This window comes from Hippichthys cyanospilos, chromosome 16 (genome assembly GCF_059441005.1).
Source record: "Hippichthys cyanospilos isolate Australia breed blue-spotted pipefish chromosome 16, RoL_Hcya_1.0, whole genome shotgun sequence".
Lineage (NCBI taxonomy): Eukaryota > Metazoa > Chordata > Actinopteri > Syngnathiformes > Syngnathidae > Hippichthys > Hippichthys cyanospilos.
Genome location: NC_142384.1, coordinates 13,783,549 through 13,798,563, shown reverse-complemented (window position 1 = coordinate 13,798,563; position 15,015 = coordinate 13,783,549). Strand labels below are relative to the sequence as shown.

Sequence of the window (15,015 nt, the reverse complement as noted above, 5' to 3'; positions counted from 1 at the left end):
ATGGACTTTTTGAGTTCAATTAAGTTGGTGCATAAATTGTACCATATATAAACTCGCCACAACATCGACACCATATTTTAATACCCAATGCAAGCCACCGTTGGAAATAAATTCATCCAATTTACATGGCCAGTGGTGTAAACAAAACCAACCAGGAACGTGCATCTGACAGGAAGGGCTTTATTGGAGCCAAACAGAAAATATAAACAGCAGCAGCAAACATAAGATGTTAAGACAAACTGCAGAGTTTGTCATGAAGTCATTCGGTTTGATACAGCGCTGCAAGCTGAAAGTCCTGAGAGAAGATGAACACAAACGAGCCCACCAACACAAACGTGCTCAAAGCGGAGTTAGTGTGCGTCAAAGTTCCCAGCGCCACTCAAGTGTACAGCTACGCATATTTACATGTTTAAAACTAGGAAGCGGAAATAAAACGTGCTACTGTTAACCTTGGTGAGGCGTTAAACATGCCTAATCAAAACTAAGTGTATAATTTAAACATAAAAGAAACGCAAAGAAAAAAGTTAATTTGATCTTATTTATATTTAAATACTACAATTCTGTCCCATCCTGTCGCAATGCTTTAATCACTCATTTCTCAAGTAAATCAAAAGTTTGCAATTACAAAAAAAGGTAAAATTGTGAAAAGTGTCATACATAAACAGGATTTGTGAAGGAAAAAAAATATCAGTCACTGGAGTTGAACATTAGAGACAGTGTGACTTTTGAGGTGACTGACCAAGTACTTAAATGACCTTTTTGGGTTAACAGGTCACTCTGAGGTGGCTGAGTACAAATGAAAGTCACACCTTCTGTCTCGGTATCTTCTGTTGTATTTCCTTGGGGGGTCAAGGTTTTTTCATATACCAAATTAGAGGCACAAGATGGGGCCAGCACCAAGTATTTAAATGTTCTGTTCTTAATTGTTTTAACAAATATGACAAACGTTTTTTAAATTATACTGCAAACTGTCCTTTAAACTCTTTTGTTCCTAGACTTTTTTGTTTAAGTGTCCAGAAATTCAATCCCAGGTACTTAAATTTTTATTTTCTTTCCACGTTTCTTTCAAGTAGGCTAAAGGTGGTTTAAAAAACGGCTGGTACTAAATGAGTTAAGTATGCGAAAGCGTTCAAAAAAGCATTTTCATTACATTTGTTCTTAATTAATTCTGCAGTCACAACTCAATGCAGCTCAATGGCTACAATGACACAAGCTAGAAGGTTTCATTTTGAACTGCTTTCATTTATTCATCAGGCATCCTGATTTGATATTTAAATACGATCAACTGTCATGTAAATAAAAAGGGGGAAAGTGTAATTTGCCGAAAGGTGAAGGGCTCTTAAGATTTTTCAAGTGGCGCATCGGGTTCCATCTTTCCTTCAACTGAAATGAACCAATAGCTGTGGCAGAGCACTGCCAATGGCCCACTTTTCACCTTGAGACAGCAATTTAGGTGTTACACGGTTGAACGTAATGTTCACGTGCATTCCCCCCTTCATTTGAGCCGTGATCCACCGCTGCCTTCTTGGACGCAGGCAGCTGCCGACGAGTCATCAACAGAGTACTCAATGTGGCCGCGGGGCTAGCTGATAATTCGGCTAATGGACTGCAGGGACGGGAACTCGTCGTTTTCCCTCATGTGCAGCGTCTTGTGGGAGTTGAAATCTTTCGGGGCTAGCACCTGTCTGCACGTAGGGCACACTTGGCAGTCCAGCTCGGCGATGCCGTTAGCCCGTGTGTTAGGCGACTGCCATGCATTTTTCTTGTTCCTGTTTTTCTTTCCTCCTCCTGTCCCTGACTGCTTCTCCAGAGCCTTGCAGTCTCCGTGCGCAGTGAGGAGCTCCTGCTGCTTGACTGTGTCCGGCAGCAGCACGAGCAGCTCATTGAAAATGCGGTTGAAGTCGTCCCCCAGCAAGTCCTTGCAGCTGCGGTGATACTGGGCTGCTGAGAGGACACCCTGGAAACATATGGAGAGCGTCAGTTTCGGCACAGTTCCAGTAAATACATGGTAATGAATGCAAGTGATGGAATCATTTAAACTACAACGGGGACATTTACATTTTACTTGCAATCAGGAGTTCCTTTTCATTATATCCCTTTGGATTTATTTAAATTTAATCAATACATCAGCACAAGCTTGGCATTTTACATGTTTATGCTGGTCCGTTAGTCGTCAGTCGCCGTTGCCCCACCCTGTTTAAACAGTTTAAACCTTTCAGAAATTTGGAAAATTAAACTAAGTGAGGCCACAAACCAACAGTGATAGATAACAGTGGTGAAGATCATAATGACTATTCCATCGATCTTACGTTCTTAAAATACTTTTCTCATTCAGCGGTCCATCGACAAAGCTTCGCTCTATCAGTACCGAACTGCCCACTATCGGTACAGAACTGCCCACCTCTGTACATCAGGTGCACAAATTAAATGTGACAAAATAATACTTCACTGTCAGGAACATGAAGGAAACTCTAAAATCGGGCCTAATTCATATGAATTACTTAATAATAACAAGAACCATTTGACTTTAACAATTCTATCATTAAAATTTAAAAGGTTAACCGGCACAATAGAAATAAGTATTAAAATGAAATGTGTACTCACCTTAAAATTTGATGACAAGAATAACAAATGAAGAAATGACGAGGGAGGAGTTGCTTCGGATAACAAACATTCATTTAATTCTTCTTTTGTTGCGAATGCAAAGCAGATTGTCTTTAGCATGTCGGAATGCATACGCATCGCTTTCTTGCCTTGCACTCAAGGTATAACCCTTCCTTCAAATTTATTTAAATAATCGTGCATCAGTTGCACAATTTGAATGTGTTAAACTAACAAGGTGACTGTTGGGCAGAGACCTCCTATGTTCAACTGCATGTTTTTCCTCATAAATGTATTGGCAGGTCCCCAGGCAAGTTCTTTTTTTTTTTTTTAAACAAAATGTTAAAAACCCTCTCCTTAGTTTCCTGAAAAACAGTGGTTATAGAAATGTGATGATTTTGCCGACCACCAGCAATGCACGATTTCCAAGGGATGAAAATGACCCTTTATTTTTAAACCCAGTATGCCTACCGCCCTTAAAGATTTTCCTGGAAATATGAATGATAATTACCTGTCTAAATTGTGCAGAGTAGTTCTTGAACTGATTGAACTTGGACTCATCATCATGGAGGTATTTCCTTATGGACTGGATCAGCGCCAGGTTCCTTTGATGGAAGTCCTCTGGAACCAGGTAATCACTGTTTGATGTTTTCGGGGTGCTGTCGAAGGGACAGAAAACACTTTAGGCGAAGGAACCTAAAAATGAAGATAGGATGATGACTAAGGATATATGGCTTACAGGTTTACTGCCAAAGGAGGGCTCTCCACCACATTACTATTGAGGGGAATCCCAGTGAAGCCAGGAGGAGGCTTGGTGGCCATGAGTCCAAGTCCAGGTGGCGGTGAGGCAAATGAGGAGGGAGCAGGAGTTGATGATTTTGTTGGGAAGGAACTCTTGAAGCCTGTAGGACACAATGTTCAGCGTTAATAACATGTCAGGTGAATGATTTTAAAAAGTGTCCTTATAAGTTTTTGGGGGGCAGTTCAAGTCTGACTTACTCACGCCTTTCTAAAAGGAAAGATGTGGCCACAACTGCAGAATATTAAATACTTGGAACCAAAATGAAAGCTTTTGTATTTATTCAAAACGAGACATTTTGATTTTCCTTTGGGAAACTGATGACCAAACCAGTTTCAAAAAGGTTGGTGAGTACATTACGCCCTCTTGTATAATTCGTCTTTTTTTTTGTCACCAAACAATAATACCAAAAATAATTAGTAAATAACCCCAATTAATATCAAAGTTTCTTCCAACACACTTCAACACAAAAATAAAAGTTATCCGATATTATCTATGGAAGTATCAATAAAATAATCGATTCTAAAACTATTGGATAGCGACAGCCCTCTATACAAATATTAAGACATACCAGGAGGTGGATTCTTTGTCTTGAGGGCCGGGAAGTCTTCCTCTTGTTCTACAAGTGCATCTGTTTTGGGTTGTGGCGGTACAGTCTCCTTACTCGTAACTGGTTTCTCGCTGAAGCCATTAACCAATCGGCTCGATGCAGTCAAGGTCGCAGCGATGGAGGACTTGTTCCTTGTTTTTTCAGGAACATTCTCCTTTTGAGCTGTCGTTTCAACCGAATGCGTCTTTGCAGGTGCCGGCATTCCTGATGCTGAAGAGGTAGGAGGAGATGTCGTGTTCTTCTGTTTTTTCTTTTTGCTGGCTTTAGTGCTAAGGAGGTCACTGCTGGTGGTCAGGGCAGGTGGGCTGCTGGTCACCTTTGAAGGCTTGCCATCACTTCCTTTAACTGTTAGCAGGGACGATATGTCGAGCATGGTCGGTACTGAGCGGAACTGCTGCTGCGTCATCCCGCCGCTCTCGTCGTCGGAGGAAGGAGGCGAGCGTATGTGAGCGATTTTTGAGGTCTCCCCGACTTTTTTCTTTTTCCTTGATAATGAGGAGCTTGAGGATGTCAGAAGTTGGGGACCAGCAGATGCTGGTGAAAGAGGAGGGGGAGGCCGTGAAGAAGGAGGGGGCTGAGCCTTAGACTGGGTCAGAGCAGTGTGAGAGGACCACGCAGAGCTCTTGCCCGATGCGGATTTGACCGGCCGGATTTTGGACACAAGAGCAGGGAAATCCTCCTCTTGAAAAGAAGATGACTTCTTAGGTTGGACGGGATAAGATGGAGTCATGGGAGCTGTGACATTAACTACTGACAGGCTGGGGAAGTCATCTTCCTTCAGAGTCCTGGCAGCGGCGGGAACCACCGGTGAAGAGGATTTCACACTGTACACATAGCAGAAGATATTAGAACCCGTTTCAGTTTGTGAGAGTTTTTGATGTGTTGTGTTAAATTTACATGGCCGGTGGTGCAGCTGCTCCTAATGCTGGAAAGTCATCTTCCTCCTCCATAGGATTTAAACTTCTCATTGTCCTTACTGTAAAAAGATGATAAAAGCATTACAATTGCCCAACTATACCCCCTACTCCAGTGAATGGCAGGAACATATTGTTAAAAAACCACGAAACACTTTCCCTTTCAGTCAACAGAATGCACTGCTGGGAGCAATAGTGTTACTCGTAGTTAAATGGATGTCATAGTTAACACATATATGGTTAATTTAGGTTTCAACAACAAATTTTATGATGTATATATAGTTAAAAAAAAATACATGGTTATAGGACAGATTCATGTGTATTAAATATGACACCAGTGTTACTTGTAGGTGACTGCTGTAAATAGCGTACATAAAGGTAAAGAGTGGAAATAAAATTGCAAATATTGGCCATTTGGACAATTGATTTTGGCTGATGTTTGAAGGCTCGTAATCAGACAACTGAATTAGGGCCTAACCTCAAATTACTTGTGAATTAAACAATAATAATAGTTTCAACGAAGGGTGCTACGCTTCAAAAACAAACCATGTTGTTCACCTGGGGGCTTGCTTGTTTGTTTGATTGGTCCATTCCTGAGGCTTGGCTCCTCTGATTCAGTTCTCTCTGGCCTCTCTTCCCTATGATATTTGGGAGCGCTCCTCTCCAGCGCAGCCAATCGGTCCTCTGGTCGATGCAACGCCATTGACGCCCGCATTGCCGCTGCCACCTCTCTGTCCTCTTCCTCGCTGCAAAAGACGTGCAGGTGATAAAACAACACCGTGAATGACTTCAATCCACTTTCCGAAAACACACTTCACACTTGTATGACTCACCGAGAGTACCGCCAGCTTTTCTGTCCCACCTGGAGTCTTCCCCTTCCTCCCCGTTGATGACGAGTCTCCTCATAATCCTCCCCTGTAACCATGCCTGGTTTGAGGAAAAAATAAAAAAATAAACACTACAATTTGACTTTGCTCACTATCAATAGATTTGTTGCACCACAATAATGCAGAGTCAAACCTTCATTTCTCCTCTGTTGCCTTGGCGCAAAGTTGAACTGCAGGTCAATGTGGCGGTTTTGGCGGGCCTCTGCGCGGCTCTTGCTATGTTCCGACGCCTTGTGTGCCTTGTAGTCGATCTCGGTTCGGAACGCGTGGGTGAACTGCTCGTTGGCACATAGGCCCTCCTCGCACAAATAGTGACTTTCTCTGAAGTGCTCACTCAAGTACTGGTAATCACTATGGAGAACACATTTAGACAACACACTTTAACACATCAATTTCTAAGAATAACAAAAGTAGCAATTACAAACGTTCACACTTCATGGCCGGGTGGCCTGCATGCTGTCACACCTATAATATTCCTGGGAACCGTCAGCATCACAGAAATGACAGAAGTAGTGGTCCTTTCGCAAGTGTTTGAGCAATTCATCGTTGTCGAGGTAGCGGTCGTCGCAGAATTTACAGAGCGGGTGTCCCCTGTGACTGGTGTCATCTGGGTCCCCGTGCGCTCGATGGCGTGCCAGTTCTTTGCGGTTGTACCACTTCCGCTCATGGGAAAAGATCTGGGAGGGACGATAAGTTTTTTTTAAAGATTTGCTCTGTCCATTTTTTACAGCAAATTGCTCACTACTACATTCCAGAATATTGAAAACACACATTCTGTGCTCGACTGAACTTTTTTTTTTCTACAGGCACAATTTCAAACGATCAAAACAATAAATCAAAAGGAAATATGTTCTGCATTTCACAAATTGACAAGTTGTAATAAAAAAAAATCCTTCTGTGGAACAATCTGTTTTAAAATTGCTACAAATCATCACAGCTTTATGAATCATGTTATCGTTTAATTCCTAAACTGCTGCCAATGTGTTTTATCAAGAGAGAAATTGTAAAAAATTGAATTGTCTTCTATTGCAAAGTATTTTGGATGTTGTGTCAGAAGAGTAAATGATAAGACAGGGAAATAGCAGTACATCATATCTCTTCACACAGAATTGTACTGATTGCCTGCAGCGTAAGAAACATGCTACATTTCCTCAACCTTTTAAAAAGTCTTCCATTCCCTTGCGGGTCACCACATTATACTCTTTCACAAATTATTTCCTTGGCTATAGCTGAAAGAGGAGTTTTCAGATATACCAATAATTTGATTTTTGTTTTGTTTGCAAGCCCATGAAACGTGTTCACTAGTACTGTATATGACTAGAAATGCATATATCACACAGTTTTAAAGCAGAGTGTAGTTGCTAGCAAGGGTCACAACACCTTCAGATGCTTTGTGCAGAGCTTGCAACAGAAGAGCTCATGCTGCTTCCTCATGTGCTGTTCCAACTCCACAAACTTTGAGAAGACCTTAGCTTCAGTACAGCAGGGACACTGTGGCAACAATAGCTGCCTGAAGAAACACACAGACAGGAATAAATCACCATTAAACTTACATCTGATAATAAAAATCTCATAACCAAGTCATTTAAAAGGAAGCTGTAAAAATAGGATTTATAATTAGCATCTTAAAGGGACAAAACTGACCTGAACTGAGCATAGATCTTCTCGTTACCGAAATAGATGTCATGCTTCTTCTCACATGGAAACTGATGATGTGGTAGAGAAGAGAATGCCTTTGCAGACTTTACAAACACCACCTAAAAACAACATTGAGAACATTACACATAAAATTCACGTTCACCTTCATGAAGGCATTTAAATGGACAAATACAGAGCCACCTTCCGCTTATGTAATGCGGTTAATGCTACGTGTAAATGTTATGTGAAGTTCTTTAATAACATTTAGGTGAATATTACACTCAAGTTAATAACAAACGACGTGTAGTGAATATGGGGGTGATCATTATCATGTTGGTTTTGCATTGTTCAGCTCAGGCGTAAAGTCCATGTAGCTGACAAGTAGATTTAACGATACCCGGCTATCTATTAACACATAAAACAGCAAAGTATGTTTGGGTTAGAAATTGAGCACTAATCGAGCTCATTCATACAATAAAAATACACAAACTAAAATTGATCTGATATTTTTGGCAGGACACAAGTTGCTAGCTAACATGCTAACAACACGAATGGCTTGTGATTGTTGTCTATGACATTTGTGTATTGTTGTTTCCCCGTGACAAATATGACCCCAATGCGATATTATTCTCTCATTATTTACAGGTTTTTTTTTTTTTTTTTTTTTTAAAGAACCCCTCGCAGGATGTAGCGGCCTAGCTGGCATGGCCAAGCGGCGTCCCGGAGCCCGAGTAGTGTCGAAATCCGCACCTTGTCCAGCTCCTCCCGGCAGACGGCGCAGTACTTCTGCTCGCACAGCACCCTCATTTTGGTGGAGCAGCGATAACACACCGGGTGGTCGCATTTTCCGAAGGCGAAGATGTCGATATCTTGGCAGCACAGAACACAGTGCTTTTCGGTTTCCTTAGGGCTTGATGGATCCATGTTCGAGTGAAAACAGGAGAAAATGCCCAGTGGGTCCAGCCGCTGACACTGTAGCGCTTACGTAATCGCGCAAGTCTAATGACGTGCCACGCAAAGCTTTACTTATGATCTGTATGTCATGTGGATCAACTGTTAGCCGCCTACAATAATGGCGCTTTGCGCGGTCACACTATATGTGAATCTGCGCAACGCAATTCCACGTGGGAGATAAAATGCCGAGTAGCCTTCATCCGGGTTTGAGTAATATGCCTTTATACAACTGGTCAAACAAATATGACGTAACGAATTAGAGATTTTATTCATTTTGATTCGTTTGAATTTCGAATTCCAAATATTCATTTATGAACGTAACTTTTTCTATTGCAGTATTACGTCGCTATTTCCCTTGCGGTTTTTCTTCCTTTCAAGTCAAACCAGACAAAAATGCTAATTTGATTATTTATTTCAATTAACCTCTACAGCATGGATTTTCGTTTTGGACCATTGCTATTACACATTTTCTTGATTTTTTTTCCCCCCTACATTTGAGTCGGACTAGACGATAAAATATATGTTGCATGTATTTTATAACAAAGGTTCTGTCAAATTCATCATAGGAAGGTATGAGATGTCAATAAAGTAATTGTCATCAACTGTTTGTTTTTCCAAGATAGGACAAAAGTAAACAGTAGATGTCTATTTTAGATATGGGTGTTTTACATTTCAGAATGTATGCTAAAAGCACCAGTTATCTTCTACATTTGTTCAAAGAAAAAAAAACTTTAAAATAAAGATTCATTAAGAGGGTATCTTTAATGATTCAATTTTCAGATTATTGACTGATTTTTGGTTAACTTAATTTCCAATCATGCGATCTATGACAGGATTGTTACAACAGCATATAGTAAGTGCTCAGGTACTGTGTGGGTGAGGCAGCGGCCAAGGCCGGGGCGCATCTTGCTATCGAGAGCGTTTGAGATGGCTGCTCAATCCCATGACTCTGAAGGTGCAGCTGGCAATCTTCTCATAGAGAAGGAACATGAGGGCCGCAGTCAGCACCGTCTGGAGCAACTTGGCCTCCAGGCCTTTAAACAGACCCAACATACCAAATTTCCTATAGAAGGGAACATCAATTAAAAAAAGAGGTCAGGTAATTTATATTTATAAAATGAGATCCTGAAAAATCAGTTGTGCACCCACCTCACTCTGTTAACAAGCAGACACTTGACTGTCATAAGACTGGAAAGCAGCGTTGACTTGGTGGTTGACTTGTTGAACTGACCGAACTGAAATTAAAAAAATAAATAAAGAGGAATTTGTCATCAGCAAAAATCCGTAGCTATAGTCTATGATCTTAATAAATGCAGTTAGCTTTCATCAGATATTGTTTTGGACCTAAAGAAACAAAATGTGGTAAAATAAGCTCCAAATAATATGATGAGATTTGCTAGTAATTAATTATTTCAACACTTTTTTCTGTGTAAAATTCAAGTTGCAACAATATACACAAGACACTTACTCTGAGAATTGACTGTATGGTTTGCAGTGGGTAAGTCACAGTGGTAGCAACCGCTTTGGCCATCGCACCAATCATGAAAACTTCAAAAGATGCAAGCTTAAAGGAAACAAAAAAGTTTTGTCAACATATATGCATTATTTATTATTTTCACTTGCATGAGTTTTATTTCTAAAACTCTGTTGTGGTTTGATCATATAAACTGAGACGGAGCCACTAGACCAAAAAGGATTTGACATTGGAATTTTGATCAGACGCACTCCCGACATTCCCCTTGACATCTGCTTAATCCTCAAATGCATCATGTGAGTGGAATTAGCAAGAGTAATTTTGTGCGTCTTTACAATTAAGTCAATATAGTTTTTAGATTCACTTATTCCATGGCATTGCTTTTATTGGACTGTACCTTGTAACTTGTTCCTCACCTCCCTGGGAACTCCTTTCCTCAATTGCCTCTTCAGACCTTCATAAATCATGAACTGGATGGCAGGGTTGAGGACCAACAATAAGGAAGGAAAGGTTCCATTCCACAGTGCCCCAACACCCTCGTCACGGATGATCTGAGTGAATGCATCTGCCAATAACACATCGGGAGAAAATTAATCACAACCAGAAAATAATATATAACAACCCAAAACATGATCAGATTGTTTACCCCAAATACCACAGTAGTTAGTTGGTTGAATATCTGTGTTGTGAAACTTTGAGCCCTGAAGCTTCAGCCGCGTGTTGACAACCCACAGTGGAGTGGTTACTAGAACATTTACAACACCTGAAGGAAACAAAGAAGGAGAAAGTCTTTAAGATTGAATAACATATCCAATTAGATCTGATTAAGGGGGGAAAAAATAGGGATACCTGCAGCTATCCCGACCAACAAGTCAGTGCGAGGTGCTGACTGGCGTCCCTTCAACCAGCTCGCCTTCAGGCTGTGGAAGCAGTAGAAGTAGACGAAGTTGGAGCAGCAGAGACTGCAAATGACTGGGAACCAGCCTCTGTATGGTGCAAGTCTGCAGAAAGAGAATCAAAATTACGTCGCCCTCACTGCAAATTCTTTTTAACCAAAAATCACAGACTTTTTGTGGTTTAAAAACAATCCACATTTATAAATATTGTGATTTTGAGGACAAATTTTGTATTTAAAAAAAAAAACGGATGGATAAATGTACTTCCAATGAGTCACTCACAATCCTTCCTCCTTGATTATTTCTGCTAGAATGGCTGGGGTTGACGAGGCCTTCCTCTTCTCGTCCACTTCACCACAAACACAAAACGTACAAATGAGCATAAAAACTGCAGAGAATATTTACACTCGACACTTTCTTACCTTGAAGCCTTAGTCTGGCAGTGTCCAGAGGGAAGAATACTGTCATAGCTGTCACACTTCCCTAACCACAACGTCACAATTAGTAAAATGGAAACCTTCACGCTGCTCCATATGTTAAGATTCTTATACGTAACAACTTTAAAAATCTATACACGTAAATTATGCACGTCTAAGCAAAATACCTTAGTAAAAAAATATCCGTTGAACCTCTTCGCTTATTATTTTTATTAATCACTTTTAAGTGAACACTACACATTTGTACCAATACGATATAGTTACCTAAGTAATTAATAGCGTAAGAACGTGTTCAAGCTAACTTACCATTGCTCCGGACACAGCATGCACCAAACTCTCATACGACAAAACCTCAAAACTCATGTTGACCAATTTTTTTGCGATTTTTTTTACCGCAATATGATTAAAAAAAAAGGCAAATGGCTCGGCCTAATTGTAATCCGTCTAAAGAGTCACAGTCAGTGCTAACATCTTCTGCAGCTCACCTATCCACTGCTTCCTGTAGCTTGGAACGCCTTGTCTAGGTTAGCGGCATCATGGGTAATGTAGTGCCAAGTGACTGCCAAGTGCCAACGCACGCTTGAAAAACCACTGAAAATGTGTTTTTGATTTCCACGATAAAAATAATAATTACAATGTATTTGACTTGTATTACATATTTAATTTAAAGTGACATAATATATGTATGTATAACAAATTATAACATTTTATTAGCATTTCAATAAAGAAAAAATAATTGGTGAACATACTGTATACCGTGTATAAAAAAGGGCAACAACTCCTCTTTATTATCATACTAAAAGGTTATTTAAAACCTTATGTCTTAATGTATCTTGAGGGTATTTGTACGAGGTGTGGAAAATACATGCTTAACAGTTTCCCCAGATGAACGGGATGAAATAAAATGAATTAAAAACAATTAACAACACTATAAGTCCCCAGCCCATTCCCTGAGCCACTCATCACAATGCCTCCTCTGCTCCTCATTCTCCTCGTTCCTGCTTTTGTTCGCACTCTTCTCCTTTAGTTTCATCCGCTCTCTCCTCGCCTCCTTCACTTGTCTCTGCTCGTCCATCCTGTGCTCCAGCAAAGCGTCCACAGTTGCTTTCAGGGGTCGTAATGAGCGCTGCGGGAGCCACTTTGGATCCACCGAGGGCAGAAAGGGGTCACCCGCACACACGAGCAAGGGTTCAGCTTCCAGGGGGATGTGGAGGAGGTGGGCGTGAAGCATCATGCGGAAGGGGCCGTCGTCCACTCCTGAGCTGTATGTGAAATCCCCGACGATGGGGTGGCCTATTGCACTGCAGTGGACCCTTAACTGGTGGGTTCGACCTGGTGCTCACATACGTATAATTTATACAGAACCATTCGGTTGTGATTCAGAAATTTCATTACACGACATCAAGTTTTGTGTTTCACCTGTAAAAGGCTGCAGCAGCACCTTGGTGACTGGTTCACCATCATACAAGCCATACTCCAACACTGTTAGTGCAGTCTGGCATGGTTTAGAGTTCTCACAACCTGATAAGAGATAGACAAGGGAGTATTTGTAGTGTATCGTACAGTATTGCATTTCCTTTATTGTAAGGCATATTTGCAGGAAGTCGTGACATCTAGTGGATACAGGGTCTGCAGGAAAGTGTGTCCTTTCCTAAATTTAATCGTTATTTTTACTTGCCGTGACAACCCATTAATTGTGTGATGTTTTGTGCACTGTTTAAATCAATTACTTATACTGTTAAATGTGTTTTTGTGGTCATTACGATTCCTCCTGAACCGAGACAAAATTGTATCGCCCGGAATGGCGATAAAAGTTACTTATTTTAAAACTATGCTAAATTTGATTAACTCAATGTGGCACTAATAAAGGCTGTTCCATTTTATTTAATTTTTTTAAATGGCCTGGTATGAAGCAATAAGATAAACTTGTCTTCAAAACATACCGTCTGTCCCCTCAATGCACATCATATGTGTTTTTCCCTCTGAAGTGTTCTTCCCAATGGAGAAATTCAGCATTTGTATCTCTTCTTCAACCAATCCACGGACCTGCAAACAAATAAATATTAAAGTCCGTCATCAAAACAAAAAAGTGTGATGTTAAGATGTTATGTTTCACCAAGTACACACCAAAGCAAGGTATGCCTTGGTGACACTTCGCTCCTTGAAACAGCGATATGCCTGGCCAGCTGCAGCTTTATTGAGTGCCACACATAAGGCGCCACTAGTTGAGAAATCCAACTGATGGCAGAACCTGATGAGGAGCGAGGGAGAGCAATTGTTCATTTGCAGCTCATGTTGTTAATGAGATTACTTATGGATAAATTTACCTGAATCCATAGTATGTGTTGGGATCAGCCAGTTGAGGGAAGCGGTGGCGAAGTTGGGCCTGCACCGTGTTTTTCTCATACCACATCTTGCTATCGATACGGATGTCCCAGTGCTTGTCCACCACGATGTAATCATCACTCTGAAAAAGCACGTGAAGTCTCTCCACGCTGGCCGGCTCCATTAGGCATCATAAAATACACCTGACAAACACATCTCTTCATTAAAATAGTTTACTTCATCATTTATATTTGACACGTTTATTGTGACCTATTCTTCTCTTGAGCTGTGAAAATGTACAGACTGCAGCTATTTCTGGATTTTTCAGTTATTCGTGTGACGCTTTAATTTACTTTATCCTGTACAATTCTCTCTTGTAGGATAAATACATGCTTTTTCTGTTTTATGAAAATATCTGCAATGTTTCTACGTTCGAACCTCATGTAAGACCCATATTTACGTTCATCGTGCCAACATACCATTAAAAAAATAAAATACCTGGCCCAAAATGACAGGAATTTGACAACAAATGAATTGGTAGCAAGTAAAAGCAAACGTTTTACAATGACACTAAATATTTCATATATACTTATAACACCACGACTTCGTTCATTTACTTGATTAATTGCGGACATATACTGATGTAAATAACATTTTTCATGCATACCAAACTTACAATTATCATGACATGTCGTTGTAGTGGTGATGATACCGAATACACTTCCGCTTGCGGTTATGACGCTACCTAACGTGCACTCTTTGGAGCGCCATCTACTGTACTGGAGAAAAAATGCACTACATTTTCATAACTGCTGCATTATATTACTAATTGCTCAAAAACATGAAAGTGAGTGCAACTGGTGTTGTCTATGTCCCATATTGTCTGACGATCACCTATTGAGAGTCGAAGGATGATGAAAAATGGAAAGTAACTGGTTAATATTTTTTCAGTGAGGGTAACAAATGAAAACTTATGCATCAACTTAACTTCAACCACATGGGTGAATATCAAATATTCACAGGTTTCAAGGGCGTTGTGTTAATTGAATGCGCTCAGTCTGTCTGTGTGGGGTCAGTAAATAGTGTTCCTTGTCACGCAACAATTGATTACCACATCCATAATCCCTCACCTCAAACTCACCTCTGACAGTGTAGCGGTCAACAGCTCAGATGAAACTCCTGATGTGGCGCCAGTGGCATAGAATTTTTTCCTCCACACTCTTAAAATTCTTCAACCATAGAACAAATGTTTATTTTTATGATGCAGAGTAGAAAAATACTCAAACATGCTGGCTCGTGCCCTTATTGTGCGTAAATGTGCAATTTATTGGATCATATTGTTCTGAATCTTCCGGAAGATAATCTCCTCGCACTGCATGATGGTACCGTTTAGGAATTATTTCTCACTACCTGTATGTGTGTCTACTCATAAATGTTGCATAAGACCTCAGAGGAAATTAATGCAATAATCTGGATGCTT

General features: G+C 40.5%; 3 protein-coding genes across 4 annotated transcripts; all 3 read right to left on the bottom strand.

The window, feature by feature from the left end:
• Positions 1–160: 160 nt before the first annotated feature.
• znf598 (zinc finger protein 598) lies at positions 161–8,467 on the bottom strand. The gene is made up of 12 exons (XM_088437927.1): positions 8,200–8,467; positions 7,456–7,568; positions 7,192–7,321; positions 6,277–6,488; positions 5,945–6,162; positions 5,758–5,851; positions 5,483–5,670; positions 4,908–4,986; positions 3,972–4,834; positions 3,341–3,503; positions 3,113–3,260; positions 161–1,957 (listed from the first exon to the last, which is right to left on the bottom strand). Exons 1-12 carry the CDS (start codon positions 8,371–8,373, stop codon positions 1,583–1,585), a joined length of 2,757 nt encoding a protein of 918 aa, XP_088294053.1. The 5' UTR covers positions 8,374–8,467; the 3' UTR covers positions 161–1,582.
• A 673-nt stretch (positions 8,468–9,140) lies between these two features.
• Positions 9,141–11,720, bottom strand: slc25a17 (solute carrier family 25 member 17). Its single transcript, XM_088437301.1, has 9 exons — positions 11,517–11,720; positions 11,196–11,256; positions 11,056–11,122; positions 10,727–10,878; positions 10,524–10,640; positions 10,294–10,442; positions 9,872–9,967; positions 9,553–9,638; positions 9,141–9,466 (listed from the first exon to the last, which is right to left on the bottom strand). The coding sequence occupies exons 1-9, from the start codon at positions 11,571–11,573 to the stop codon at positions 9,313–9,315; spliced, it is 939 nt and encodes a 312-aa protein (XP_088293427.1). The 5' UTR covers positions 11,574–11,720; the 3' UTR covers positions 9,141–9,312.
• Positions 11,721–11,850: 130 nt separating this feature from the next.
• rpusd1 (RNA pseudouridine synthase domain containing 1) lies at positions 11,851–14,694 on the bottom strand. Of its 2 annotated transcripts, none has more exons than XM_088437473.1 (6): positions 14,677–14,694; positions 13,538–13,738; positions 13,338–13,461; positions 13,154–13,256; positions 12,630–12,731; positions 11,851–12,542 (listed from the first exon to the last, which is right to left on the bottom strand). In XM_088437473.1, exons 2-6 carry the CDS (start codon positions 13,717–13,719, stop codon positions 12,139–12,141), a joined length of 915 nt encoding a protein of 304 aa, XP_088293599.1. In that variant the 5' UTR covers positions 13,720–13,738; positions 14,677–14,694; the 3' UTR covers positions 11,851–12,138. The 2 variants fall into 2 exon arrangements, with proteins under 2 accessions (XP_088293599.1, XP_088293598.1); XM_088437472.1 differs by lacking the exon at positions 14,677–14,694 and adding an exon at positions 14,212–14,286.
• Between the last annotated feature and the right edge of the window lie 321 nt (positions 14,695–15,015).

What these genes read in the sequence shown, in the direction of transcription:
- znf598 (XM_088437927.1), bottom strand. Translation starts at nt 8,373, where the DNA reads ATGGATCCATCAAGCCCTAAGGAAACCGAAAAGCACTGTGTTCTGTGC. An exon ending in GCAACAGAGGAGAAATGAAG is followed by an intron (nt 5,852 to 5,944) that starts GTTTGACTCTGC and finishes TCCTCAAACCAG; the next exon opens with GCATGGTTACAGGGGAGGAT. An exon ending in GACAAAGAATCCACCTCCTG is followed by an intron (nt 3,504 to 3,971) that starts GTATGTCTTAAT and finishes TGTGTCCTACAG; the next exon opens with GCTTCAAGAGTTCCTTCCCA.
- slc25a17 (XM_088437301.1), bottom strand. Translation starts at nt 11,573, where the DNA reads ATGAGTTTTGAGGTTTTGTCGTATGAGAGTTTGGTGCATGCTGTGTCC. An exon ending in GGAAAGGAGTTCCCAGGGAG is followed by an intron (nt 9,968 to 10,293) that starts GTGAGGAACAAG and finishes GTTTCCTTTAAG; the next exon opens with CTTGCATCTTTTGAAGTTTT. An exon ending in CCATACAGTCAATTCTCAGA is followed by an intron (nt 9,639 to 9,871) that starts GTAAGTGTCTTG and finishes TTTTAATTTCAG; the next exon opens with TTCGGTCAGTTCAACAAGTC.
- rpusd1 (XM_088437473.1), bottom strand. Translation starts at nt 13,719, where the DNA reads ATGGAGCCGGCCAGCGTGGAGAGACTTCACGTGCTTTTTCAGAGTGAT. An exon ending in AACACATACTATGGATTCAG is followed by an intron (nt 13,462 to 13,537) that starts GTAAATTTATCC and finishes GCTCCTCATCAG; the next exon opens with GTTCTGCCATCAGTTGGATT. An exon ending in GCTGCTGCAGCCTTTTACAG is followed by an intron (nt 12,543 to 12,629) that starts GTGAAACACAAA and finishes TGTGAGCACCAG; the next exon opens with GTCGAACCCACCAGTTAAGG.